This window comes from Poeciliopsis prolifica, unplaced genomic scaffold, assembly GCF_027474105.1.
Source record: "Poeciliopsis prolifica strain line A6 unplaced genomic scaffold, Auburn_PproV2 SCAFFOLD015, whole genome shotgun sequence".
Taxonomy (NCBI): domain Eukaryota; kingdom Metazoa; phylum Chordata; class Actinopteri; order Cyprinodontiformes; family Poeciliidae; genus Poeciliopsis; species Poeciliopsis prolifica.
This window is the reverse complement of record NW_026562390.1, coordinates 1,398,191-1,423,398: the sequence shown is the minus strand read 5'-3', so window position 1 is coordinate 1,423,398 and position 25,208 is coordinate 1,398,191. Positions and strand designations below refer to the sequence as shown.

General features: G+C 37.0%; 1 protein-coding gene across 4 annotated transcripts; it reads right to left on the bottom strand.

The window, feature by feature from the left end:
* Positions 1-2,588: 2,588 nt before the first annotated feature.
* On the bottom strand, positions 2,589-22,516 carry akna (AT-hook transcription factor). Of its 4 annotated transcripts, none has more exons than XM_055040247.1 (23): positions 22,381-22,516; positions 18,790-19,148; positions 17,890-18,307; positions 17,358-17,655; positions 16,218-16,292; positions 14,256-14,397; positions 14,070-14,158; positions 13,940-13,999; positions 13,745-13,866; positions 13,054-13,420; positions 11,761-11,933; positions 11,430-11,576; positions 10,429-10,642; positions 9,464-9,567; positions 8,867-9,090; positions 8,026-8,203; positions 6,558-6,764; positions 5,377-5,516; positions 4,599-4,712; positions 4,423-4,521; positions 3,679-3,774; positions 3,443-3,575; positions 2,589-2,891 (listed from the first exon to the last, which is right to left on the bottom strand). In XM_055040247.1, the coding sequence occupies exons 2-23, from the start codon at positions 19,094-19,096 to the stop codon at positions 2,639-2,641; spliced, it is 3,960 nt and encodes a 1,319-aa protein (XP_054896222.1). In that variant the 5' UTR covers positions 19,097-19,148; positions 22,381-22,516; the 3' UTR covers positions 2,589-2,638. The 4 variants fall into 4 exon arrangements, with proteins under 4 accessions (XP_054896222.1, XP_054896225.1, XP_054896223.1 ...); XM_055040250.1 differs by having other exon boundaries at positions 6,594-6,764; XM_055040248.1 differs by having other exon boundaries at positions 10,429-10,639.
* Between the last annotated feature and the right edge of the window lie 2,692 nt (positions 22,517-25,208).

Genomic DNA, 25,208 nt, shown 5'->3' with positions numbered 1-25,208 from the left:
AGCTATTTGCTAACCAAGCTAACAAGCTAATCTACCAAACCTGGCTGTTTTTCTGTTGTAGAAACGTTGCTGAAAATGTTAAGCACATGACGAGCGCCAACAGGGAGAACAATGTTACAGAGATTTTTACGTTCTTCTCGTTTGTGCCGGCTTGTTTGACTCTCAAAAAACAAAGTTCTTGGTTTCAGTATTCGCCCAATAAGCTCAGTTAGGAAGAGAAACAAAAATATTAAATGAACGCTAAAACCTTCCTTCACCCCTCCTTACTGTAATTTCCTGCACCAACCTTTTTCCACTCAAAAAGAAGATTTATTGTTAAAAAAGGCTGTTGCTTGCTATATTAATGATTAACCCTAAAGAGGCCCGGCTGTGTTTCAGTATTGTATCCTGTCAGATCATTAGTACAAACCGGGCCGTGCACTGAGTAAGTAGTGTCGTGTATCTGCCATACGTTGCTGTTTTAGCGTCTTACTGTTGAATTGTGATTTATTTTAAAGCAGTGCAGTAGTGAAGCCTTTTCTGTGAAGCCGCCGTGTTTGTGACGTTTTAGCTGTAGATGTTAAACTAGGTAAAATATTTACTACTCTACTTTGTTTTTGGTGCAACGTGACCCCGTCCCTGAAGTTGAATGGCTTTGCAATGATAAAACTAAACCTGCGTGATATCGCCTCCCTTCTGTAGGCCAAACAAGTCGTATTTTGCCCTATAATGAGTTTTCTGTGATGCAAATGCTTGAGTTTTTGTTTTTTTATATATTTATAATTTAGGCTTTATTTGCCCAATCAATGTATTTATTTAAAAGTTATTCATCAGAGAAAAATAACAGTCTGTCTTGTTTCTTATTGGGACTGTATGTTTGCGAGTGTGTAAGCACAAAGCACATCCATGTGTACCGACATGTACTAAGGCTGTCTAATAAATTGGCTTCCATTACATATCGCCGTCTTTCACATCTCATGACTGCATTTCTACTATATACTTAATATTTAAAATCTAAGCTGGGTTTCGGCACAAAAAAAGTTTTCGTACATACAAAAGTACAATTTGTCACATTAATGTTTTTAAAAATGTTATGATAAGAAACATGACTTTTTTAAGGTTTTACAGTGAAAACAAAAAGTCAAAATTTTTACATTATTATTTATCATTTTAAATGATAACTGATACGATAAAGTTAAAATATCTTATTACACCTGAAATACAAGATATCAGCTGATTTTTTAGTAAATAACTCTTAAATATTGATTTAAAAAGTTTCTCTTGTAAAATGACTTTCCATGTGTAGTGATATAATTTGTAGTGTAATCAGAACTTTTTAGCAAAATTAAGGAATTATTTACTCAAAAACTAACTTATAGTGACTTTTCAGCAAAAAATAAAAATGTTTTGTTGTATTTGTTTGCTAAGATAACTGCACTACAAATTACACAAAATACGTTCAGATTTTGTGTTTTAATGTATAAGTTTTAATAGATAAAAGAATCAACTGTAACATAACTTGTATATTTTTGGTGTGAAGTCAGAAATATGAACCAAAGTTCAAAGATGAAACTAATAAAAATTTAGTTTGAGTTTAGACTGAGGTTTATCTGAAACAGAAATGGTTAAATTTGCTGTTTCTAAAAGAGGAAAAGTGGTAAAAAATAAAACTGAAAGACCTTCAGCTGCTGTCGTTCAATATTCAACCTTCGTTGTTTTAATATAAAACAATACTTTGTATGAAAATGTTGGAAAAAATAATTTTGATTTAATTTCACCTTTAAATTCTCAGCCAATTTTACATAAAAAAGGACAAAATTCAAGTGAAACTGTTTAAGTTTAATGTAGAATAAAAGCTAAAGATCTTACTTACATTACAGCTGGTCGGCGCCATCTGCTGGTGAGCGAGATCTCTGCAGGTCGGAGGTCACATCTCCCATCTGGTCACATGACTAACAAATTATACCTGAAATAATGTCGAGCTCTTATTCTGAAATGACTCTGATCTCAGCAGGAAGAGAGTTTAAAGTTCAGAATCACAAAAATCATTTATATACATAAAGAGAAATAATGAAGTTAGTTTACAGTTAAAACATATTAATAAATATATAGAAAAGTGAGTTACAAAAACATTTACAACATGTAAATTAAATCAATATGATCTACAGTACTTATTAAAAATTAGTAATTTTAGTTTTATCATTATCTCATATAAACATAAAACTATTTTCATCAGCTGCGTTTCCATTGACCAGAAAATTGTGCAAATTGGAATTACAAAAATAAATTTATCTGATGGAGAAAAAAAACTTTTAAAAATTTGCTAAAAAGTCTTTCATGTTGAGATGAGGCTTTTTTTACTTTATCAAAACTGGAATGCAAAAAAAAGACAACAACTTTGTTTTGCAGGTAACAACAACAGGATGCTACCACTGCAAGAAACGACAAAGACGACGACAGGAAGTGGAAACAACGCAATTACAAAGTCGTGTTTTTTGACATATTGACAATATTTTGCGCACATTTATAACAAAACAATAAAATTCATCTTCAAAAGCCGAATGGAAAAGTTTCTCCTGAGAGTAAAACCAAAGAAAAGTAACAAAGCAGAAAATTTACTGTTTTTATTCACTTTGGTAGAGTTGCTGTCCCCTGGCCTCTAGTAGTAGCAGGACTGCGTGAGCAGCTTCTGGTAGACGAGGCCCGACGCCAGCGAGTGCGCCATGTGTCTGGACGTGTGCTTCATGCGCCGCGCCGCGCGGATGGCGCGCTCCAGAGAGCCGTCCAGCGACGCCTGGCCCTCCCCCGCGTACGAGCGTCTGCGGCGGCTCTTCCTCTCTCTGGGACGCCAGAGTCCTGAGCCGTGGCCCGGCGACATGTCAGCAGAGGAACACCGAGGTTTGGAGGGCATCCTGGAAAAAAGGAGGAAAATATCAGGGTTAATAATAAAAAGAACTGATTATTTCAATTTATGCTTCATAAATATTTATTTAAACACAATTTAAAAATTCACTTCAAAATCCATTTATATTAGAGTGTTTAACTGATAAGCGGCCATTTTCTTAAAAAGCCCAGTTTTATCTTGTGTCAAGATGGCCGACTGATATTACATTTCTTTTATGTCAACTGAATTAAAAACATGTTTATTTTTCTCGCAAATTAAATAAAAATATTTCTGTTTATTAATAATAAATAATTAGAAAATTTTGTTTTTCTCAACATTAAACTTGGACATAATTATAAAATATATAAAAAAGGAACATCTCAGTCTGCTGATATTTTCTGTTGCTCCACAAATATTAAACGTGCGTGTGAGCGCCCTCTGGTGGCCGGAGGAGGACATCGTCTGGGACGACCAAATCTGAAAACTTTCAAACCCAAAAACTTTTGTGTGTTTTCTGGAAAATTCTCAGAATTTCTGTTTTTTCTGTATTGGGTTTGTTAGTTTTTGTGCGTTTCTCACTGTAGCTGTTGTGGGTGCAAAGGCATCTGATTCAGGGTTGAAGGTGAAACTGCGGCGACGCTGGACCTCCTGGTTCTGTCTGGGGAACTTGGCTGCTGGTTTACGTGACTGGAGGGAAAGTATCTGTAACAATCTGTGAATAAAACAGTTTCATATCCAAGTAAGTCAGTTTTTCTTTGATTTTGTTTTGTTAGTTTCTTCACCAGTGTTAATTGATTATTCTCTCCTTAAATCACCTGAATCTTTGCATTTGTGCATTTTGAGAAGTCCACAGATGTGACAGCGGTACCAACACGGCGGGTCCGACGGCTCTCTGCTGCCCCCTGGTGGACCTGCCAGCACATATCAAGCAAAACTTCATTAATTACGCAGAAGTCATGCAGAATTATGTAGGCGTTAAAATGTTTAAATAAAACTCAGAGGCAGCAGACGAAGGCCCTGTACACTTGGAAACAAGCACTGCATGTTTTTATAGTATTTCAAACTCCAAAAGAACAAGTTTTCCTAGAAAAAGTTTTTTTGTTGCAAATTTTCTGCTGTTCAAACTCTAGAAATCTTCATGCTCGAGGATTTCTGTGATTAATCTCTCAATTTTTAGGGGGAAAATTTTCGTAATTTCAACATTTTTCTTGTCAATTTCTAAAATTTATCTAAAATTTTTTGAGTTCTTTCTCACTAATATTCAACGTTTCAAAACTATAAAAAATTTTACGGTTTTGCCAGAAAACTTCTGAGATTCATCTAAACATTTCTGATTTCTTTCTACCAAATTTTCAACGTTTCAAACTCCACAATCTAAGTTTTTACAAGAAAAGCTGCGCATGTTTTGGCCCCTGTAGTTTCATCAGGGGCTGGGTTTTGTGTTTTTGGAGCTGAGTGGGTTTCTGAACAGCCTAAGTGACAGAAATCCTGAGTGGATTCGCCTGAAAGGTCTCGGTGTGGGCGGAGCCTCAGGCTGGGGATGAGAGCTTGTGATTTACGTTGTGCAGGCTGCCTGAGGATGGACAGACACTGAGGACAGAGAGGACTCTGGTCTTTGCCGTCAGGTTTGTCTGCAGCTTCCGGAGCGGAGGACATCCCTGCAGAGACAAACCCTGAGTTTTAAAACCGCGTTTTATTCATTTAAGCAGCAGCAGAACGTGAGATAAATCCTTACACGTCTGTGTTTTCCTGCTGCGAACGTCAGAGGTCGAGATGTTTGGCGGCGCCAGAGACGTTTGGGTGAATCTGGAAACCTGAGACTGAAGCTGCTCCGGTTCTGATCCCCTGACTGAAAAAACAAAACAAGACGCAATAAACAACTTCCTGTTATTGAGCGGGAAAAAAGAATTACTGGTATGTTGCACCAATTTTTATAAAGCCCAGAACGAGAGACCGAATGGTGATCATTTCTGGTTTTATATTTCCTAACAGTAAAATTAAAGAGGTTTTTAAGGATTTTCAAGGGAATTTTCCAAACTTTTCCAGCACCAGATTAGAGATAAAAACAATACAGATGAACTAAAGCAGGAAGTTCTAATTCACTATTATGTGATATAATTTATTACTCTTATTAATGATCATTTATGATTGTATTCTTGTAGGTCTCTACACGCTGACTGGTCCACAGAAATTACTAAATAAAATCTTAAAGTTTTCTGGCATTTGATAAACAGAAAACATTTTTCTGATTCTAACTGACCTAAAAAAAAAAGAAACTTTATTATCTTTAAGCATTTGGTTCCAACTGTAAATAACATTTACCAAATTTAGGATTTTAATTTAGCGTTAAATTTAACTAATATTTAAACATTCATCACTTTTCAAGGACAGAAATCAAACATTTCCAAACTTTGAAAACACCTAAATGAAATTCAACAATTCCAGGAAGCTTTAAATTACTGCAGCTGCTTAAACAGCCTGCAGGTGTCTAGTTAAAGTATTGGTAAACTCACAGAAGAGATTCTGTTGTTTTGGCGCAGCGGCGCCTCTCGTCTCTCTGGTTCGATGAGAGACGAGCGTCTCCGGTTCGACGTCATCGAAGGTCTGAACTAATTTCCTCTCCAGACCGACGTCACTGCAAAGCTCCGTGGATCTGACGAGCAGACGGGAAAACACGTTTAAAAACTGAAAAACAGCTAAAAACAACTAAAAACTGAAAAACAGCTAAAAACAAGTCACTAAACCCTAACCCCAAACCCTAACTAAATAAATGATATCAGATTTTTGATATCATTTTTATTATGAAGAGCGACAGAGAAAGTGTCAATGTTTTCCCTTTTTGGAAAATCTGCCCCCAAATGCAGTTTGCATAAAGACGATCGCTCTTTGTGAATAATCACCGTTAAGATAAAACAACAACAAAAGGAGTGAAATAAAACGGCAGCCTTTTGAAAACGTAAAGCATATAAAATTAAATTAATAGAGTTTAAGTTCAATTTCTGTGCAAAAGCCAAGCAAGTCAGTGCAACAGTAACACAAAGCAGCCATGAGCAACACAACCTGAGCAACGACACAAAATAATATCGCTGAGTGTCATTCTAAATGTGTACTGATGAAAATTACTGTATCGCTTATTGATGTAAATTTGTAGTTTCGGCTTTTATTAAAACAAAAACTATATTTCCCATTTTCAAACATTTTTGATGAAGCTCCAAAGAGCCGCTAGGGCGGCGCTAAAGAGCCGCGGGTCGCTGCAATAGATGAACTGAATGATTTTTAAATCAACCTTTTTCAGAATATTCTAATTTCATGACCAGCACGTGAACATATAGATAGTTTTTATGTAGTGACCGTATGAAGGAAAGCAAAAAATAAATAAAATGTTTAAAAAAATGTAAATATATTTATATATATTTATAAAAAAAAATTCCTCCACACCCAAACAAAGAAAAACCGAAGCAGAAAATGAGGAATATTTCAAAAATATATCTTGATAGTATTGTGAAGATTATTTCACAGAGTGGGTTTTATTGCAGTTTGTTCATCAATATTAAGGAATTATTGACTTCAAAAAGCTCACATTTCTTGCTGAAAAGTTATTTTTAAGTTCGTTTTGTCTCATTTCGGGTGCAGAGCTGCTTGGTGTAGCGTTTTGCAGTGTCCTCAGCTATTGCTGCAATGAAGGTGTGCAGACCTGGGACTAAGTCGAGGCTGGAGGATAAAATCGGACCTGATGGGAGACGGGGAGGAGCGGCGGCAGAAGGTTTTCTGAGCCGAAGTCGTCGCGGCGCCCAGCGGCTTCTCGTTTTTCGTCGAGCTCAGCGGTTCCTCGTACCGCCGAGAAATTTCCAGTTTCTCCTTCAGGCGGTTAACTTCGGCTTGCAGGATCAGGAACGCGTCACTGCAGAGCAGGAAAACAGGCGGGTGAGTCAGGATCATAAGATGCATGTTTACCTGGAAGCCTGGGTTTAGTTTCACACAGCAAACCAGTAAGAAAAGCTGCTTTACTGGGAGCATTTCCAGTTAAGTCCCACAAACATGCAGCACCACACCATGCAGTGAACAACAGATTGTACCTCCTATTAATCTCACTGAAAAGCAGCAGATTCTGCAATAAAATACAGAAAATTAAACAAGATTAAACATCTCCATAAACCGGGATATTTATTCCAGCAGTTTGGTTTCAACACAGATGATAAATTTAACTAGTTTTATTTCTGGAAATTTCAGCGTTTATGGCTACAGCCAATAAAAACCACAAATTCAGTTTGGAGAAATTACATAACACCAATAAAACGGATTTGTTTACTTAAATAGATATGCTCTCATTTGAAATTACTGTAAATATCCACCTAAAAGATTTCAGTGTTTTTCTACTTGATCTTTGCAGGAACAGAAAAGCTTGAATGTTGTTAAACCATATAAACAAGTAAACACTTTACTTTTCTAACAGTGAAATTCATTTTCAAGGTAAGTTTTCACCACTTTAGATAAAAACAACACAAACTGATTAAAAAAAAGTTTCAATTCACAATTATAAGAGCATTTATTACTGTTATTAACAATGACAAGCTAAACTAAAATAATACAAAATGGAATGGTTTGAAACGTCTCACACTCTAACAACAGAGGAATTTGACAAAAAAAAAGTCAATACCTTCATTTATTGTATAGGATATGAGCCAAACCTTATCTAAAGTACACAGATCAATAACCCATACGATCAATAACTTATAGAAACTACTAATCAAGATGTGCTACAGTAAATTTGGTTCAAATCAAAAAATACTTTACTGATTGCAAAGGGAAATTAAATGTTGTAACATATTAATTCAAAAACTAAACACTTAAACCATAATATTCCAAAAAAGCTAAAAAAAAAAAAATCTACAATTATTTTATGCAAAGTTTAGCAGACATAAATAATTTTGGTGACTTTGACCTAAACAAGAAAAGGATTTAAATTTCAGACGGCGAGGAAAAGAACATGTCCGCCATTTTATCCGGTGTGTGTAAATATACGGTTTCATCTGTAAATAATGTTTATTTTCCAGATTCAGGCTTTAATTCACTTTGTCACCAAACAAACTGATGCTGGAACCAATTCAACGCGTCACTGTCCCTTTAACGTCGCCGTGGCAACGGCCCGTCCACACACTCACATGGGGTTCCCCCCTCCCCCTCCCCCGCAGCTGGAGCTCCGCCCTCTGGGGGGGTCGCCATGGCGGCGGCGGGCGGGCGGCGGGGAGCTGGAGAGAGAGCCGCTGGCGGCGGCGGCGGCGGCGGCAGCAGCGGCGGCGGCGGAGCGGACGCTGCGCTGCTCTTCAGAGACGGAGCGAGCTGAGAGGGAGAAACAGGAAAGACTGAACCCGGCGGGAAAACCGTGTTTGTTTTGCTTTTACTGTCAAGTTTGTCACTTCATTCAGTTCACTTGATTTTGCCAACATGTGTTGAACCCACATGAAGTTTAATAAATACATTTTAAATTTATTTACCTAACATAAATATTTAAATATGAAAATGAATGAACATTTGAGTTAAATGCAGTATGAAAGCTAATTATTCAGTAACTAAAGTAAATATACTTTTTCATGCCTAAAAAGTCTCACATTCTGTTTTTTATGGTAATAAGTCGTGTATATTTTACATTTAATTTGAGTTTTGTTTACTTCTGGGTCAATATGTTAATAAAATGTAGTGTAAAGTGAAAAATAATAATAATTGTACTGGATTGTTGGTATGCAGCTTCCTTTAAGCAGCTAAAAGCTGCAAATACTTCACTCTAAAATGCTTGCTACGTCCCTATAGTCACAGACTTCTTTGTTTTCATCCAATCAGCTCCAAGGACGATAAATGGAGCTCCTGGATTGGTTGCTTTGTGAATGTGTCAGATAGCATTGCTGCTCTTTAGAATAATTTAGAAAAATGTGTAAATTTTCTCAATATTCTGAGTTATGCTCTGCCAAACAATAATCCGAGATGAAACCTGTTGTAGGTTTTTACCGTTGCTTGTGCTGGAGTAAAAGAGCGTCCAGAGGTCAGAGGGCTTGGCGTCGGCTCTGGCCTGTTTCCTCTGGCTGATGGAGCTTTGGGGGGAGAAGGTGCGCCTCCTCTGCCTGCTCCTCCTCCTCTGACGGAGCCCCGGCTCGGTGCCGGATCCAGGCCCCGTGTCCAGCTGGGAGGCAGACAGGGGGCTGTTTGGGCTTCTGTCCTGGAGATCCGACACGCTGCAGAAACACATCAACAGATTCAAACTGAAACAATCCATCAGAGCGGATCTGTTCAGTCTAATTCTATGTTTTGTGACATACTTAAAATGTATTTAAAATTCCTAATTACATGTTTTGAAAAAGGTTTGTTGCAGGTTATTTTTACGTGTTTGACCAAAGTATTGTTTTAGTTTCTTTACATCGGCTGTTATTCTCCTAATTCTACTGATATTTGTCCAAACTCGTGAATATTTTTGTATATTTAAGTTATAAAATAAATTTCTAATTCAAAACATTTATGTCTGTTTTTTAAAAAGAGAAACGTTTTCTGTATCGGCAGATACTGAACCCCAAATATCGGTAAGTGGATCAGTGAGTCAGTGCGCCCCACCTCTCTGTCGCCACCTGGTGGTAGCGGAGCGGAACTACCCCAGGAATCTGATGACTGCTCTCGGAGCCCATGAACCCGCTGTCCGTCTCTGGGGAGATCCGATCCTGATCAGTGAAAACAGAGGAAACGTTTCTGTTGACGTGATAGAGCTGGGTAGTAACTAGTTACATGTACTCAGTTACATTAACTCACTGCAGATACACTGAATCTTACCAAGTATTTTTCTCTAGTTTCTAGTGCAAATATCTTTTTACGGTACATTTGAATTAAGCCAAAAATTGCTACTTATAAGAAACTTTTCAGTACGATATTGGAGCTCTTTATGAAGTAAATAATTACTCAATATTAATAAAAAAAGTATTAGTTCCACTGGAAGATGAGTATGAAAATGTCTTACATTTTTTGTGAAAATGTTACTTTTAGGAGTAGCTTTACTTTTACTAGAGTAAAGTTTCTGAATACTCCACTGTGAGTTACATACAGCATCGTTATCGGCTGCAAGTATTTAGTTTTTTGAAAAAGTGACGCCTGAAATCTTATTTTGTAGACCTTATATATCCTCATCACTTGCACTTATAAAGCTTTTTAACTCGAGCCAGAGCTGAAACAAAGTGCTGAACATCAGTAATAATGAATAAGATAAAGAAAAATAAAACACAATAAAATGGCAGACAAAGAAAATCAATGCCAATAAAAATGAAGTAAAATCAAATCCCAGTTGGGTTGATTGCCAGTTTCCAAACTGGTTTTAAAAATGTTTATACCTGGAAGATCCTATAGCATGTCTTACACATCATGTGATTTAGCGGTTCTCAATCTGTAGCCTGGATTGTTTAAGTAAATATTAAAATCCAGATAATTTCAAACCTTTAAATGATCATGAACATCTATTGCTGTGTGAAGTGTTTGTTTGATGGAGCAGATTTAGATCTGCTGCCAACAGGAAGGTCTCCCCCTGCGCTGACCTGAGACGGGACCCTCCGGCTTCCTGTCTCAACCTTGCAGCTCCTCCATTCTGGCGCTGCGTCCGCCAGGCTGCAGGCGCTGCTCAGGCTGCTGCTCCGCTCCAAGCGCTTCCTGCTGCGGGCCGAAGCAGCAGGCGGCGTGGAGGGGGGGCTGCATGAGGGAAGGCTGGTCTTAGCGCGCCGCAGAGAGACGACGTCCAATTTCACTTTTCTGCTGCAGAAACAGGTGAGTGGGTAAAATGATCTAAACCTCAAAAATAAACACGTTAAAAACGCTTTTCAAAAATTCAACTTATTTTCTGCCCCATAACAAGTTATAATACAAAATATGTTTTTGACCAATGTCATTTGTATTGATGAGATTTCAGGCGTTTTAGAGTCTCTGTCACTTTAAATCCAGGTAAGCTGCTGCTGGCCACGCCCCCCCAACGCAAAGTTTACAGTCACAGGTGAAAATGGCTGCCAACAAATTTGGATTTATACAATCGCACATCTTTGAAAAGCAGAAGTGGAGCCTCGTGCACAACCAACAAGAAGGCAGCAAAGTGGCTTTGTTGACTCTGGACGTTGAGTCAGTATCAATCAATCAAATTTGATTGTTCAGCCCATTTCAGCAGCAAGGCCTTTCCAAGTGGTTCACATCATAAAAACACAAAGTCATGCAACACAGAATCAAAACATGACAGTAAGTGGGTTCTGAATGAAAAGTGGTTGAAAAGACAAAACAACTTGTCTTTTCCAGCAGCCACTGTGAAACCAGCTGACCAAATGTGCTGGAGCTCTTCTTGGGTTGCTAGGCAATCAGGAGGTTTTTGAAATGCCTCGTTCTCCAGATGCCAAAAAACTTTGGTTTCTGGTTTTCTGAAGCAGTTGAGACCCAAATGGAAGCATAAAAACATAAAAAAAATTTTTAATTTTCCATAATAGGTCCCTTTCAAATTTGACACAAACATCAGCTCAGAGTCGGCAGAACAGCCAGTCGTGGTTCAACCTCGACTCACCTCTGTGCAAAAGTTTCCTGGACTTCAGCGTTTCCATTTCTGCAACCTTTCTGCTCTTCTTTCTCTCCTCCGTGCTTCACAGGCGGGTTTGAAGGAAGAGAGGACGCAGGTTTGGGAACTATGAAACACTCCTTCCGTGTTTGGCAGCTAATCAGAGAAAAAATCAATAAAAACAGCAACGTAAACATGCTGACGGAGTGGAAAAAAAGATTCTTTGTTATTCTCCATTTACATCCAAAATGGCTGCCGATCATCAGATCTGGTCATTTTTGATTTTCTGGTAATGTTTAGAAACAAAACAAGATGCTTAAATCAGCAAATCTCCACTTACTAGTCCACCGAATCAGTTGGTTCAAACTCAACACGTTTGCCCCTTCTAGTCAAAGATCTTAAGTAGCGAGACAGGAAGTCTTCTTGAGCCTCTTGCTCACTGTTTTTGCAAGCGGATGTTGTCTCCGGCTCTGCTGCAGAAACTGAATCCGTCTGGGAAGGCAGAGATGGGCTCTGAAAGGAGAGGAGCCCTTCATTTTTAATGATATTTATTTTAAACGTTTTTATTTAATCAAAAAACTGTGGTCAGAATTATACATAACATAAATATATTTATGGTAGAAATTTCAGACGTTCTTCTGGATTTAACCTCCATAATCCTTCATTAACACAAGATACTATAGTAGCTTAAATTTCTGGGAAAATGATTGTTAAATATAATCAGGGTTACATTATTTAAATCAATGTGTGGGAAAAAAAAACAGTGCACATTTGAAGAGTATTCTGAAAATTGTTTAGAAACCGTGATTATAGTTTGAGTTAATACACAAACCTCTGTGCTTAATTCTGGTTTAAGGCAGAATTAAAATTAAACTGAAATAATTAATGAGATTAATCACAAGTAATCGATTTTTGAAATAATCGTCAACTAATTTAGTAATCAATTAATCGCTAACTGGAAAACGCAGACTCACAAAACTGTTACTGAAAGAGCAACAAGGCGGTAGTTTCACCAAAACTTTAGAAAAAATATATACATTTTGCATTTACAATATTAAAAACTTCACACAAAATTCAACAGGTAGTTTCAACTTCACCTGGATCACATTCTTAAAAAACATCTTGTTAGATACTTTATGTTGTCTCAGTACTAATTGGTAAATCCAATAAATAATTTTGAAAAATTAGCCAAACACTGATGGTTGACTTAGATTTTTAGTTGAAAACTTATTGTTTGCTACGAATGATCACAGTGCACACTAAAGGAAGGTTGTTTTTATATTTTAGGCAATAAAATGTTTATTTCTTATTCTAAAAAGAACTGGGTAATTTGTCTGGTTGCATTTTCTGCTGTTAAACAGCCAATTCTTTGCGATTAATCGATTAATTGTCAGGAAAAATCAATTAATTGTCAGAATAATCATGAGCTGCAGTCCTGTTTTGATTGAATAATGTTTGCATAATATCAGGTGAAATAAATAAATAAAAGGATCTGAAATTTATTACTCAAGGTGACCTTCCTACTCCAAATTGTACAGAAAATACGTTTTCAACTTCAAAGACATTTTTCAGATTTTCTGTTGCGTTCAGAGATGCGAAGCGTTAACAGACAGAAAGAAGAAAGTGCTGGAACCTGCGGTTGAGTCTGGGTTATTTCTCCTTCAGACAGATCAGATAAGGAGGTTCCAGGAGGTGAAGAACAACAAGAAGCAGCGGCTTTGTGCTGCTGAACCTCCTGCTGAATCGACTCTTGCTGCTGAATCTTCTCCTGCTGAATCTGATCCTCCTCAAGCTGCTCTGGAATCGGTTCCTGTTGCTCAGTCAGCTCCTGCTGAATCGGTTCCTGCGGAACCTGCTCCGCCTGCTCAGTCTGATTCTGCTGAAACATTTCCAGCTGAACCGGCTCCTGATGCTGAAGCTGCTGCTGCTGAATCTGCTCCACCTGCTCCTTCAGGTCCTCCATTCGCAGCCCACACTGGAAGATCAGGCTCTCCAGCTTCCTAGAACACAGCAAACCAAACTCTGTGAAACACAACCACATGCCAACGAACTGGAAAACTGTTTTTAGAGCTGAAACAATTAATCGTGATTAATCAAATATTGAAATAATCGTCAGCTAATTTAGTAACGATTTATCATTAACTGAACGGAGAACATGTTCAGAGCAGTAACTAAGTCATAACTGTACAAAGTTACAACGTTTTACTTAATTACATCTCTAATATTTTAAATCTGCAGAATGTGCACCTTGTTTTTTCATTCGATTAATCAATTAATCATCAGAATAATTGATTATTAAACATCTGTGTGGCTCTCCTGCTCACCGTTCGGGGTCAAAAAGTCGGGTTTCCTGTCCTCTCTGCTGCAGGAGCTTGTGCTCATCTCGAGCCAGAAGGTATCCTCTTTCTAGAGAGTTCAGCCCCTCGTAGAGCTGAGAAACGCCGCGCTGGGGAGAAACGGCGCAAAGTTGGAAAACAGCCGCCAGACAGATCACAGATCAAAGCTCGGTTTGCTCTCACCTTTAATTCTTCTAAGGATGCGAGGTCATCCTTCTTAAAGAGATCCTCAAAAATTTGCACCTGGGAAAGAAAATCCAAATTTACATTTTTAAGTCCAGTTGGTAGAACTTTGTTTTAGATTTTTTGTTACCTGCTGAAGGAACTTGTCAGACTGAGCGAAGAGGATATTAGAGAGTTGCTGTCCCAAGTCGGATGTCAAAGAAGAGGCGTCTAACTTTTCTGTTCAACAAACAGGCTGGTTACAGAAACGCATTCCTTCAGTTCCGTTTTTAAAAAAAGAATCAGATTAGAAAAAGGCAGCGGACGACGGCCTTACCCTGCCGGGAAGCTCGTCCAGGAGAGCAGGTCGTAGCTCTGTGAGGGTGAAATAAATCCATCTTGAAGGCGTATGAAGCCTTCTGGTTCAGCCCAGCAGGCACAGCGTGACCCGCCTTTGGAGGCTCGGAGTCCAGGTTCACCTGCACGGAAAAAACCCGAACAAACAGAAATATTATAAATCACCTGCTTCCAAATATCTAATTCTACTTCACAGTTTGGCTCATTTACACATTTTGTCTCCAGAAACTGGATGTTAAAGTAAAGGTTGCACCAACAGCAGGACCACAGAATATCAGGTCAGGCCAAGATATTTTCATTTGTGATTAGAATAGAATAGATTTTATTGATCCCCAAGGAGAAATTGTTGCTTCGTTGACAAGCTACTCCATCTGAAGTGTTAAACATTAATAATACAAATATAACCATAAGAGATGAAGTTTATAAAATATAGAGAGTGATGCAAGTAATTCAATTACTGAATATAAATAAACTAATAAAAAATAAATAAATGCAAATATGTTAACCTAAAAATAATCTATAAGAGAAAATTAGATTAATTTCTTATTTAACAGAAAGTCAAATGGTTACTGGCAGAAATTATAATTATAATAATTACATGCTATTAGGAGATTAAAGTCTACGCACATCTAAAGTCACTTTAGTCAATAAATGATTAACTTTTATTCATTTATTGACCTTTTAAGATTCACAGAAATAAAATCTGGAAAGATTTTTTGCTCTTTTACTTCTAGGTGTTTTTTTATGATGGGTAACTATGGTAACGAGGAGTTATTTTTGCAACTGATTAGCATCTCAAAAGCTTAAATGAACTATGACCCCAAGTCTTCCCTCAGCTTTACTGACCACACAGCCAGACGGATTGACAGAGTAGCAGCAAAAGCAAATGAGGTGGATTAGCAGGGCCTGGTGTCCAGGACATGTTATTGTGGGACGTCGTCTCTGACGTTGGACTCTGGAGCTGTTAGCATGACCCGACACTCATAACACTGTCAAACAACAACCGCCTTCAGTCAGAGACCTCTTCAGATTCACTGCGACACTGACTGCTACTGAGGATTCTCTTAGAAGATATTCGGATCGTCTGAGTTGCAACACTTGATTTGCTTTTGGGATAAATAAAGTACGCACAAAATAAGTAGTTTTGGTTTGTAGTAGAAATATATTTCAATATACTTGAATTGTGAGAAAATTTATGTAAACTTTTCAGCAAGAAATATGAGTTTGCTTAGAGTAAATAATTCCTTAAATTGCAGAAACTAGTTGTTCCACTGGCAGATTATCTCAGTGTTTTTGGTGAACTTTTCCAATAAACCCATATTTCTTGTTGAGGAGTTTCTTGGGATTTAGTTTTCTCTTTTTCAAGACTACTAATATATTTGCAATAGAAAACACTTGGTAAGATTTTGTGTTTCTGCAGTGTATTTGAATTGAGCTGAATTTTCCTTTTACATAAATTAAAATGAAGAAGTGGGATTGTTTTATAGGTCATAATGTTTCAGCTTGTATTCAACACACCTTTCTGACTAAATAACTTGTTTTTCATCGATAAAAAGTTGGATGTAACTTTAAAAAGATGCAATCCTTCAACAAACTACCATAATGTTCACCTGAAATGTGATTTGTTTGCACTCAGCTGATCCCCTGTGGTTAAGACGCCATCTTGAAACAAGAATAAAACGACGCATTATTTCGCTGAGCTGCAGAGTGGTCAAATAAAATAAACAAAGACAGCTGGATTTCATTTTTCTTTTTAATTTCCATTTAAAGTCTTCCGTCTGATCTTCAATCTAAAAGCAATTTTGGGAAACGAGACTGCAGTCATTGTTTTGAAAGTGGGATCAATGATAAATCGCACCGGCATCATTACTAAGCGACGCTTTCCTGAAAAAACACAAAGGTTGAAATATGAAAAACGAGCTCAGGCTCGGAGATAAACTACCTTTGCTTCCAGACGGAGACGATCGATGGTGTTCTCCGCCTCCGCGTACTTGGTCAGCAGCCTATCGTAGTCTTCCTGCAGAGCGACAAAAAGTGAGTAAATATTCCTCTGTTCCGGAAAACCAGATTCTGAAGCTAGACAACAAAAGAAAGTTAGTTGAAATAAAGTAAAATAATTTCTGAGGGATGAATGGACACATGGATGAAGCAAAATAGCATTTTAATCATAAATACGTTGTTTTTTAAATATACTTTTTTGAGCCTGAATTGTACTTGCATCCTTTTCAACTAAGTTTAACAGTTTTACTTCAGCACTTATTACTAGATAACCTAAATTGTACTCATGCCTGGAATCATTTTTAAATTAAATAATGTTTTCTTCTTACGGATGCGTCTGGTTTTAATTTTATTATAAATGCTTACTGTGAATCATAAGTCACGTATGTTTGCTAAGCATGTTGACTGTATTTTTTTAATCCATTTCACAGATTAGACTTAGACTTAGACTTGACTTTATTGATCCCTTGGGAAGACTCCCTCAGGAAATCTGACACATTTACATGATGTATTCATGTTGACGTCATCACAACATGGCTCCTGCATTAGCACTTTAAAACATTTTCAGCAGCAGTGAACTGACAGGTAGCTTGTTTAATGAGTTTAACCAGACATTTGCTAATTGCTGCTGGCTAGTCTGAAGGAGCTCAGGGGAGGAGTTGTGCCTTGAAGGCGGAGCTAGGTCCACCCAGGCATTTTGCCCAGCTGAATGGTTGCCATGGTGATCAAAGTATTTCTCAAACATGAATGACAGAATCAAAGCAACACTCCAGGTTTGTTTTGATGACAGAACAACATTATTACATGATGTACAGCTCAAAAAAGTCAATTTTACATAATATTTAAAACCTTGAAATTGGGCCTCTGTCTCTTTAAGAAGCTCCTCCTCTTTCTGACACAATGTCTTCAGCCCATCAACAGTTCTCTGTGATGCTAATTTTCCATATTACCCAATCTAACTATTATTTCCCTGCCGCTTTCACCATTGTGCACAAGAAGCCAGCAGTAGACCACTAGCGCAGGCTAGCGGTCTACTGCAGGAGCTAGGAAACGCTAGCAGAGGCGCGTTTCCTCCAGATCGTACCTGAAGCTGTTGCAGCAGAGTGGTGGCCTGCTGCCGACACCTGAACTCTAGAGGGACGGTGGAGTTGGGACCCTGTGTGGGCGTGTTGGAATCGGAGGAGTAGGAGGATCCGCCACTGTTGAACAGAACTTCCTGAACGATGTCGGCGGGGGATTTAAACACGATGGGGGGCTGCGGCGACATCGTGGCTTTCTCTAACGACTTCCTGCCTTTCGGGGGCTGGTAGCCTTGCTTGGGGAAATGAATCCTGGGTTCCACCTTTGAGAAGTTCAGGGTTTGATGAGACAGTGATGCTCTCCTGGAAAGGAAAAACAAAAGTGAAAGCTGAGATATTAGGTGTCAGTAGCTGCATTTTCATTCATCATAAAATTCCTCAGTTTGAAATTACAAAAAAAACAAAAAACATGCTTAATGGAAACTGATTTCAGGGGAGATCAAATAAATCACATTTTACTGCAAAATGCTGTTGTTTTTTTTACATGAACAGAATAGTGAGGAAGATTTGCTACTGAAATCAGTCAGATGAGCCCACCTGAGCTCATTCATTCCTGCAGGGTTACTTCTGGCTCCAGCAGCTTTCACGTTTCTGTCACGACCTCTGGCCTCTGGCGAGCCGTTCTGGGCTCCGCCGAGGGAACACGTCCTGGACTTCAGAGCTCCAGGAGGGAGTCCAGCTTTCTGCTTTTCTGATTCTTCTGAAGGAATGTTCTCTTGTTCAGAACTGGCCACAGCTGGCTGGGGAGAACCTCTGAGCTTCAGCTCCAGGCACGGCGGGCTGGACCTCATGCTGCTGCGGCTGCAGGAAGACTCTACTTCTGCGTCGGGGAGGGTTTCTCCTTCGATCTCTGAAGTAGCTGTCAGCTCCTCCTCGGTGAATGCAGCAAGGTGAGGCGAAAAGGAGGAGGTGGACTCGGAGACCAGACAGTTAGACTCTGGGTTTTCAGCTGCTGCTACGGAGGAAGAAAACATTAAAAGATACTTTTACATCAAAGAGGTTGGAGTTTTATATAGATGTGCAATTATACAACCGCACATCTTTGAAAAGCATTAGTAGAGCCTCCTGCACAACCAACAACATTGCAGCAAGTGGTTTCTGGATGGTAAGTCTACAACAAAACCCTTGCCATTTCCAGCAGCCATTGTACAGCCCGTCTCGCGGTAAAACCAGCTGACCAAACATGCTGGAGCTCCGCTTTGGTGCAACAGGTAGGATCTTACACTGGTTACCTAGCAACCCTAAGCAAGGGGAGAGGGGACTTGAAAGGGCTCATTTTCAAGGCACCAAAAAATTGAACTTACTGCCTAAAATTTGAAGCAGTCAAGACCCAAAAAGAAGTACAAAAACATGCAAAAGCAATTTTTTTATAGTATTTCCTCTTTAAAATATGTTGAATATTTAATCATCTAGTCTTGAAAGCAGAAATAAACTCACTGGCTGTCCGGAGTTGAAAATCGTCTCCAGAGGACTTCAGAGATGAATCCTTGTTGCCTCCACTAGGAACCGTGTCCTCTGGGGAGCAAGGATCGCCACTCGGGTTCCCTAATTCCCACTCCTCTAAGGCCTCCGACAGCCCAATGATGCCATCTTCATTCATTTCCTTGAAGAAGTCATCCTCTTCCTCTTCGTCATTGTCTTCCTCCTCCCAGGAGTCGTCGGATGTCAGCGTGGAGGAGGCAGACTCTCGGACGGGCGTCGGAGTCCAGTGAAGAACCCCGGGTCTGGTTTGTCTTCTGTCCATTCAGCCCTAACGTCTCAGCTTCTTAGTCGAGCAGTCGCATCGCTCTCAGGTTCTGTGGGACCAACAGAAATCGATGCAGTTCAGAAAAATTGAAATATGGAAAAAAAAAGTCCTGAAATGCAACAAATTATGTATTTATTTCTGGTGTTTATTATATGGTTCAGTAATCACTTCATGTTTTTTCTTTGCTGATTTATGGCAAACTTGTCAATTTAAACTATGGAAGGTTGTAAGTGCCACAAGACAATTATAACTTTTTTTAAATCATATCTGTGTATTTCCATATTTTGAGCCTTTAGTTATGCATTGAGTTTTATATTAAATGATCACATTTATGAATATGTATTTGGCAACAGTTACTGGATGTTGGCATATTTGGCCCTCCGTAGAGAAGAAAAAAATGAACAATGGTGAATGTTTGTCAACAGGGAGCTATTCTGGAATATATACACTCAATTAAAATAAATATACTTAATTTTCTCTGTAAAGAAAAAAATTTTATATTAGAATTTTTCAAAATAAATTTTAAATTGTATCATTGATTATGGTTGTATTGTATTTACTGCTTATCACTTTGGATGCAGTAGCTTGTGAACAAATCAGTAATTTCCCCTTGGGGATCAATAAATTATATTCTACTCTATATAAGAAAAATAAAAATCAATTACAAAAACAAAAGAAAAAATAAATGTTTCTTGAATAAAAATATACAAGAAAATTAATATATATATTTAATTATTAGTATAATCATGAAAATTTTAGTTATTTTTGAGATTTAAATTATTAATCAAAATCACAAAAGTAAAAGGGAGACACACAAATACCAAATGAAACAAAAAATAAAAATAAAAACAATAAATGGCCACACAGATTTTAAAATTACAAGCAGAAGTTTTGTTTTGTCTTGTTGTTTTCTGCACATCTAAACAGTCATCAGATTTTAACTGATTACAGAACGGTAATCCTGTTAAACTGCATAGAAGAGACATATTTTATGTCATTTTACATTTTACATTTTAGTTTGGTGATAATATATGGTAATATATTTATGATGCCAGACAAAAAAATGTCTCAAAATGTGCCTGTGTGTCATGTGATCTCAGAGGGATTGTTACAGATGTTTATTTACTGTCTTATTATTCACCTCATTGTTTTATTTAGTTCAGTCTTGTTTGCTTGAGCGTTACGAGGCTGCTGCCTTCACACAGAGAAGTGAGATTAACGTTCGCTGCTGTGTTGCTACAATAAAACCCCACGGAGCGGCCGACTTTTTAAAATCTATTGTTTTTATCAGAGGAAACATAAATGCTCACCTGTTGACTCGTTCAATCTCCCTGCAGAACTGAGGGTTTATCTCAGCTGCCATATGGGGGTTAATCTGCTCTAAACTCCTGACGGGGGGCTTCACTGACACCCAACAGACCCCCATCACCAGCAGACATCTACAACGCTAATCAGCTGACATTCATCGAGCTGCCATCTTGGATGGACGTTATAGAAATTAAGGGTGAAAAGAGGAAAATAAAACTGTTTTTTTATTTTAAATGGTGATGAAATCAGGTCATGTTGAGGAAAAAAACAGAAAAATGCAGGTAGAATAAATGCGACAGGAGGATGAGGTGAAGCACGGCTTGCTAGCCGGCTCAGATATTTGACTGATAATCTCCTTATGGTTCACCAAGCAGAGCCAAGGACACTGGAGGCTCACGCAATGGACCACTGTCACTAAAGGTTAATAAAACTGACGAAATAAAATAATTTAAAAAACATTTCTGTTAACTCAAATTAATAAAAATGTAATTTAAAGCAGAGTTGGGGAGAGTATCCAAAAATTGTACTCGAGTAGCTTTACATCAACATATTTTTACTCTAATAAAATTAAAATGTATTTACTGAGTAATTGATCAAATAATCAACCATTTAATATAAAAAAATTACATAATCAGATGGAGCAACAAATAGTTAAGTTAATTTGGATATTTTAAGGACCAAAATGATAAATATAAATAACATAATTACAAAATAACAAAATCAGGCCAAGAAAAATTTTTCAAAATGAGTTTCTTTCAATAAAAAACTTCAATAAAAAATGAAGGTGTGTGTCTGCGTCTGGTGAATTTTTGGTTAAAACATGTTTGTTTTTCATTCTGGATGTGAAAAATCCAGAAATTTTACTTAAGTAATACTTGATAATAACTTTCACCTTTTTCATTCTGTCAAAAAAAATAAATCACAAAGGTATGAAAAAAATAAAACTACTACTATAAGTAATGAAAAACTAAACAATATTTTAAACAAAAAGTAGCAGAACCACTCTGAAAGCTAATCAAAATTAACTGAATTAGACAAAAAGTCACAACAAAATAAAACTAAACTGTAATGAAAAACCCAAAACTATCTTAAACCTTGAAGTGAATGAAAAAACATCCAACATATTTTGGTTGGCCAATGCTTAAAGTAATACTGAAATAAATAACATCTGAAAGGACTTTGCCAAATAGTCTGTATTTGTGGCCTAAATTGAAAATCTAAAGCTACAATTTGGTGAGAATATAGTATTTCAACAGCTGCTGAATTTGGAAATTAATAAAAAAGGATTAAAAAACTTTTAAAACGCATTTTTATGTTCAGCAGACTTTAAAATGAATATTCTGCTTATTTCTACACTGCTTTCTTTTTTGGTCATTTTGATATAAAAAGATGTCCTAATATATTTTCCTCCAACATAAACGTATAAAACCAACAATTGAGATTTATGAGCAGTAGTAAATAGTGTGTAGTAAAGCTACTTCTAAAACTTTTATTTTTTCAGGACTGCTGCTCAAGTAAATGTAACTGAGTAACTAGATAATGCAAACCTTTGTAACACGAAAAACGTAATTTATTTATCACCTCTAAACAACCAGAGAAAGGAGCAGCAGATCGGATGCAAAATGCAGGTTTTTACAGCAGCGGCTCGTTGCCTAGAAACCATTAAACTAAAAAAAAAAAAGACAAAATGAAAGTCCCACCCTCCGTGTCTCCATGGCGTTCACGCCACAACAAACCACCCACTGGGACCCACTCACCGAGAGTTAAAAGACACAAAAAACAGTACGAACGTAAACCAACAAAATTATCTGATTCGTCTCTCGGCATTAGCGAGAAAGTGCGTCACAGAAAACCGTTAGCTCGCAGTTCAAAAGTTTGTTACGGTTTACAAACGCGGACAGCAAGTTACAGTTACAAATAAATGCCTTCTGCCCATTGTAGGGTTAGTTTTGACAGAAAAAAAACGGCGTTACCTCGTTTTACAAAATGTTACAGGACGTCTTTCCTCCAGACAACGTTGACACAGGTCACATTTAGAAAGCTAATTATCATCAGTCCAGAGCGCAACACTGATTCTGCTGCCTGGAAGGCTAATTACCCCAAGCAGAGTGAACGGGTTAAATTTCGCCCTACGTTATGACTTGCAGGTATTTCTTGCCAAATTATTGACGCAAGTGTACCCTTCAAATGATTTACAGCATCTGTGTGCTTTAGAAATTAAATATATTCCAACAATTTTCTGAAATACATGTTGAATTTCTGTAGATTTGAGGTAGTGTTTACCTTACAGTCAGCGCTGGGGGCTTTGCTTATACTTTCTAGGTCAGCCTGAGTTGTGATTGGTTATTATGGTAAAAGGAGGCGGGACATGTCGTTCATGAATAAACCTTGGAAAATGTAGTTCTTAAGCGACGCCACAAGAGGACACTGTTTAATAACAATTTGAACTTTAACTGATCCTCCAAATAAGTTTTCAAATCAAATAATTAGCAATTATATACTTGAATTTTATGCAAGTAAAAGTTCATATGTTTTTGGTAGAAAGTCTACTCAAGTAATATGAAATTGATGCAATTATTGATCATTTATATTTAAAAATCACATCATCAGACGAAACAACAAAGTTAAATGTAGATTTTGGTATTTTCAGGACCAAAATGGCAATAATTCATATAAGTAGCAAAAAATGACAAAATCAGGCAAAAAAAATGTTTTCCAAATCAGTTTATTTCAGTATAAAAGTTCAGAAATGTTAACAAAACCTCCAGATGTTTGTCTGTTTGGTGAATTGTTGATTAAAACATGTTTGTTTTTCATTCTGTGGATAGAAAATCCAGACATTTTACTCAAGTAAGACCAGAAATACTTCAGAATAAAATTACTAAAATTAATGGAAAAGTACAGCGTCACTCCAGGATTTCGCAATTTCTTTTTGTGGTGCTAGTTTAGAAATATTTGCAAAAAACTAACAGTATTAATACTTATATAAGACAGTAAATGTGACTTTTTGTCATGTTTTCATGAAGTTGAGGCAACAGAGTAGTAGAAGTAAGAAACTCCGCCACCTACAGGTGGGAGATACCATCACTTAAACCTAATGATCATTTTAGCAGAAAATTTGCAGTAAACTCACATTAATACATTAGCACAAAAAAAGTTTGTGGATCTGTTGAGGGACTAATTGATGTAATTTGGCAATAAACAGATAAAAATTGCTTTGATTTGACTTGTAAAATAATATTTAGGTATATGTGTGTAATATTTAAATGTGGGCCTAGTCGACGATGGACGGATGTTAACTTTCATCCATCAGCAGTGAAAAATCAGGCTGAATATTTTTCATTTTCTTCCAGATTTCCTCTTCTCCACCTGATGGGAGGTGACATCTGTTTCCGAGAACACACACACACGCAGGCAGCAGCTTGAATATCGTGTCTGACATGTCTCTGATCCATTAACTCTCCTGAAATGCCCTTCCTGTATTAGTCACTCTAACAGGAAGAGAATATGGAGGCGAAAAAGTGTCAAAAATTGGAGACAAACTGCGACTTTAGCTTGTTTTAATTTTTAGACATGGTTTTTAGCAGGTTCTAAACAATTAAAGAGTGGGAACTGACATGGTGATATTTTTCAGTAAAAAGGTATGGAGTTAAATCTGGGCCAAAAGAAAAAAAAAGACGCTGAAAACCAATGTTAAAACATAAAAATGCCCACTTTAAAACACAACCACATATTTGAAACTGAAGAAAAAAACTGAATCTGAAAAGTGGATTTAGACTTTTCCACTTCCATTTTTTTTTGTCAATTTCTAACAATTATTTTTATTTTATTTTTATCAACTTCAAATTATTGTTTCAGTTTTTTCATTTGCAATTTTTTCAGATTAATTATTTTTTCAGTATCCTATGTTTTTTCAGTTTCAAAAATTCCTTTTCAGTTTCAAATCAATTTATTTTTTCTTTTAGTGAAATGAAATCAGGTTGAATTTTTTTCAGATCCAAAAATTTTTGTTTCAATTTTATATCATTCTTTCCCTTCAAATAATTTAGTCTGAAATTATTGTAATTTTTTATTTTAGTTTTAAAAATTTGTTTAAATTATTTTTCCGGTTTCAAATATTTTATTCATATTAAAAAAAAAATTCAGTTCAAAATTTTTTTGTTTCAAAAAATTTGACTTTTATTTCAGTTTCAAAAATTTATTTAATAAAAAACAGTTGTATATCTTTTTTTTCATTAAATATTAGATGAAAATATTTTCAGTTTCAAATTACTTTTTCCAGATGCAAAATTTATGTTTCCAGATAAAAAAAAAAAAACAACAACAAAAAAATAAAACACTCTCAGTGATTTTTCTTTGACCAAACTTTATGGCTCTAATGTAGCTCTATATAAATATCCTGGTATTTCAGTGCATTCTGACCAGGCTCCCAGTGACTTTAGAGCAGAAACAGGCCCGCAGCATCACAGATCCTCCACTGTGTTTAACAGCAGGAGAAATGCAGTGATCAAAATTAGACAAATGAACTAATCTGAAAAGGTTTTACATGAAGTCTTATAAAGTTTCTTTTCTCAAGATCTTGGTGGATTTTTTCCATTTTGACTCTGTGAAGGTTAAATGAACTTTACTTTATTAATCTGTTGAATCCAGAATCAGCAGTTTGAGCCAATGACAGACTAAATCAGTTTCCATCAATCAGTCGCTGACATTCGCCAACAGGCGGCCGGATGTGTTAGAGAAGCTCATGTGGTGTTTTTCTCTGAAATGACTGACGAGTGTTTGATGGTGATTTGTCAGAACC